Source organism: Triticum aestivum, chromosome 3D (assembly GCF_018294505.1).
Source record: "Triticum aestivum cultivar Chinese Spring chromosome 3D, IWGSC CS RefSeq v2.1, whole genome shotgun sequence".
Classification (NCBI taxonomy): Eukaryota; Viridiplantae; Streptophyta; class Magnoliopsida; order Poales; family Poaceae; genus Triticum; species Triticum aestivum.
The window spans coordinates 556,560,736-556,565,182 of NC_057802.1; the positions used below are offsets into that span (position 1 = coordinate 556,560,736).

Consider the following 4,447-nt stretch of genomic DNA (forward strand, 5'->3'; position numbering starts at 1 on the left):
ACTACAACTTCCAAACTTATGATGTCTAGCGTAAAAAAACACTTGGTCTCCACCACGAAGGGCATGAGACCTTTGCTAGACATGTACAATTTCCCTAATTTTCCTTACTAACTTTGTAACATGCTCTTTATGTTACACCATTGTACATTGCCACTACTAATTATAAATGAAAAGACTCACATTAGGGGTTTCCCTACTTTTTTGGTCAAAAAAAGAACGTTCAAGGACGAATATCTCTCTCTTTTCTACTATGATTGTTTGCTCCCTATTGTGTAGTCTATAGCACTGTTCAAGAATTCACCCGATTAATCAGTTAACATGCCAGTTAATCGCTACTCATAGCGTGGCCGAATTGAATAGCACCTATTTGTCGCGTTAACTTGTCATGCCGGTTAATTGGCCAGTTATACCGACTAATCAGTTTTTGGGCCGATTAATCCCTGCTGGCCCATTAACGGGTGGGCAAACAAAACCCAAGTTTTTGGCCCGTAACCCCTTCCAGCCCCATCCCACTTCGTAATAGCTAGCTATGATTAATAATTTTACCTCCTCTCTATGCTTTTCATATGTGTATGGCAACATGTTTTGGTATACTACATAACTGGGAGCATGAGAGTATGGTATAATACGTAAAAGAATCTAGATATATGTTGGCATTTCCTATTCAATCTAACGATTAATGGTCGACCGATTAATTCAGTTAATAGGCTGATTCACCTATTAATCGCTACTCCTAAACTGACCGAGCAGGTACCAGTTAACGATTTCTTGAACATTGGTCTATAGTATAAGTTTAATGGTTATGTCACAATAAAATTGATTCATATGCCGACAAAGAAAATGGAAACATCAAAGGTCAAAAGGAAAAGTAGGGAATAAGACTTCTCTATTTCCTCAAATAACATGGGAAATGCTAAAAAAATCAATACTTAAGCTCCTACTAAAAAATTAGCATTGGAAGTGAAAGATTGGGCCTAAATCTTGGGTCATGCAGGGCCTATAATCGGCCGTCAAATGCACGCGCCAAGGCGGAGGGGTTGCGGGGAGGACAGGAAACAGTGGGAGGTGAAACGGCGGAGCAAGAAGAACAAGACTGAATGTAAATTAAGCAATGGTCATTATACAAGCCCTAAGATGAAAACATAGGGCAACCCCATGTTAGTTTTCAACGTTGACACAACCTACAGAACTAATAGTAATTGGTTGATGACGGCGGAGCAAGAAGAACAAGGTTGCATGTAAATTAACCAACGGTCATTGTACAAACCCTAAGATAAAAACACATGGGCAACCATGTTAGTTTTCTTTTAAAAATATCATTGAGCAACGTTGACACAACCTACTGAACTAATTGTGTTTGGTTGATGACAGCGAAACGAAGAGAACAAGGCTGCATGTAAATTAACCAACGGTCATTGTACAGGCCCTAAGATGAAAACACAGGGACAACCATGTTAGTTTTCTTAAAAAATATCATTGAGCAACATTGACACAACCTACTAAACTAATTATATTTGGTTGATGACGACGTAGCAAGAAGAACAAGGTTGCATGTAAATTAACCAACGGTCGTTGTACAAGCCCTATGACGAAAACATAGGGCAACCATGTTAGCAACATCATTGAGCAACATTGACACAACCTACTGAAGTAATTGTATCTTGTCGACGACATGAACATTTTTTTACCAACAAAATTGCGCACGAACAAATGGAGATGCCCTAACAGGACTGTCTTTTTTCTTTTTTGCAGAAACTCTCATAGGCCTGTCTATTCGCATCATTTTCTGAATGGACAGTTCAGATCCTTTTTGGCATTTGTTGCGAAGCTCAGGGAGACAGTTCAGATCATCATTTTTTTAACATTGTTGCGAAGAACAGGGCCAGCAGCTGAGGTCTGCAAGACTGCAACTGTACTACAGCTTGTTGGGATCATTTTCTTAATGACATTATTGCCCAGATCAGTTCTTGTCTGCACGATAAGCACAATGTTGGCAGTTGGCACCATGGAAAGGCGCGGCATACAGTGCCGAGTGTCGACACTGCCATCTACGACTATTTCGGACCGGAATTTTCTTTCCCGAACCCCACTCTTCCACCATAGCCAAGAGCAGAAATTTCCTCACAAGATGCGGAAAATTCCACCGGCCGATCGATAAAGGAGTCAATAAGAACACACCAGACTCCCCTAAATTCATTCACCGTCACGCCAAGTTTTCCAACATTAACGCGCCAACGCAAACACGTCAACCACAAGACCAGAATATTACAGTTCCAACTTCCAACACGCAAAGTTTGATCAAATGAATGAGCACAAACACAATACGGCCAAGTTATCAGAGATTCGAGTCAAATAGAGACAAAAAGTTCCACAATATATCATGTTAAAACTCATATTTACATTACCATATCACACTAGCAGCGCGCAGAGGCGCCGGCGATTTTGAGCAGAAAATCTGAAGACGAAAGAACTGAAGAAATACCAAGAGCGTACAAAAGAACTGTGCTGCTGCATATCTTATCCTCCCAACCATCTAGAAATCGAAGCCACCGCCGTCGTCGAACCCGCCGTCGTAGCCGCCGTCGTACCCTCCGGCGGAGTCGGAGATCATGTCGCCGATGAGGAGCCCGCCGAGCGCGCCTCCGAGGAGCCCCGCGCCGAGGCCCATCCCCATGCCGCTCTTCTTCGGCGGCTTCACGGCCTGCTGCTGGTACCCGTACCCGGCCGGCTGCTGCGGCGGGTAGCCGTAGCCGCCGTACCCTCCTTGCGGAGGCGGGGGCGGGTAGCCGTACCCGGCCGGCTGCTGCGGTGGGTACCCGTAGCCGTACTGCGGGGGCGGGGCGCCGTAGGGAGCGCCGGTGCTGGGTCCCGCGGCGGCCGCTGGGTAGGCCGTCACTGGCTCGCCTGCCTTCGCCGGCTTTCCTGACGGACCAGCGGGTGGGTAGCCGGCGGGTGCGGGGTAGGCGGTGGATGGCTCGCCCGTCTTTCCGGCAGGTGGGTAGCCGGAGGGAGGTGGGTAGGCACCAGCGGTTGCTGCCCCGTCGGCCTTCGCCGCCTGCGGGTACGCGGACTGCGGCGGGTATGCGTTACCTGGCGGCGGGTAGGCAGACGGAGCCCCGTAGGCGTCGGCCTTGCCGGCCGGAGGATACGCGCCCTGCGGCGGGTAGGCGGCGGCCGGGGGAGGCTGCGCGTACGCGGCCTGGGCACCACCGTAGGCGCCACCGGCCTGGCCCTGTGTCACCTCCCCGAGCTTGTACGAGAAGTTGAGGACCCCCTGGGGCTTCCCGGACCCGATCTTGCGGACCTGGTAGGCCACAAACTTGACCGGCACGGGGCCGTCGGGCGCGCCGGAGAGCAGCTCGGAGAGCGGGATGTGGACCTCGCCGACGTCGCGGTCGCCGAGGGCGCGCTCGGCGCGGAGCAGCACGTGGACGGACCCCGCGGCGCTAGCGGGGACGGTGAAGCGGACCGTGGCGTTCCAGGTCGGGTTGCGGCCGCCGGAGCGGTCGGTGGCGACGCGCTGGCGGGAGCGCGGGTCGCCGGAGAGGGAGACGACGGCGTACACCTCCATGGCCGAGAAGAGGTTCACGTCCTTGAGGTCCTTGCCCGATATCAGGGTCAGCTCCAGCGCCCTCTGCGCCATGGCGACGGCGAACTTGATGATCTTGGTGCCGATTGCGATTTGTGTGGATCGAAATAGAGGAGAGAGGAGGGGAGAGCGGATCTGGCTGTGGATGTATCCGAAGACTTGGTGATGAGATAGTTGGGAGGGCAGCGGGCTGCGCGTATTATATGGCGGGGAGGGAGCGGAGGGTGTTGCGAGGGTGCTTCTCCCACGCGCATGCTTAGCCTTTAAGGCTTACACGTGGGCCATGTCCTCCGTGGGTCCGTCATGTCAGTGGAATGAGTATGGTCTGTGTGGGTCCTTCGTGAATAACGCGTCGTTCTCAGTCAGTTCCGCGACACGCGGACGACGGGGCTCTCTGTTCAGCATGCATGACGCGTGGTCCCCGGCGTGCGGTGGGTCCCACGTGTCATTGGGGGGAGGTGGTGCGCGTGTTCTAGGCGGCGGCAGTTGCGTCACGAATCTTCGCCCCGTCCCCACAGGTGAGGGGCTGAATGAATTGAAATCGTCGTGCTGTTCAGGTTAGTGCGGTGGGTCCCACGCGTCGGCTCTCAACGGTCCTTGGGTGTGCCATCCTCTCTACCCAAAGTGGACCCCACGCACGCACGTTGACGGCTGACCGGCGCCCGTGTGGGTGGGGCGGCGCAGCCTCGCGACGAATCTCGGCCGTCGTTAGTGGCGGCGGCGGCAGGTCAGGTCAGGATTCGTATTCTCTTTTCTTCTGTTTCCTGTGCAGTTGCACTTGCACGCTAAGGAAAAGAAATGAGTGCGCGTGACCGGAAGAGAAAGAGAAGCAGAAGCCCTCCCTCTCGACGCGGGCAC

The 4,447-nt window shown here is 52.3% G+C and overlaps 1 protein-coding gene across 1 annotated transcript; it reads right to left on the reverse strand.

Moving 5' to 3' along the window:
* Positions 1-2,353: 2,353 nt before the first annotated feature.
* Positions 2,354-3,771, reverse strand: LOC123080458 (protein SRC2). Its single transcript, XM_044503384.1, has one exon. The coding sequence runs from the start codon at positions 3,641-3,643 to the stop codon at positions 2,534-2,536; it is 1,110 nt and encodes a 369-aa protein (XP_044359319.1). The 5' UTR covers positions 3,644-3,771; the 3' UTR covers positions 2,354-2,533.
* Between the last annotated feature and the right edge of the window lie 676 nt (positions 3,772-4,447).

Bases quoted from the DNA above. Each gene is read 5' to 3' on its own strand.
- LOC123080458 (XM_044503384.1), bottom strand. From the start codon at position 3,643: ATGGCGCAGAGGGCGCTGGAGCTGACCCTGATATCGGGCAAGGACCTC.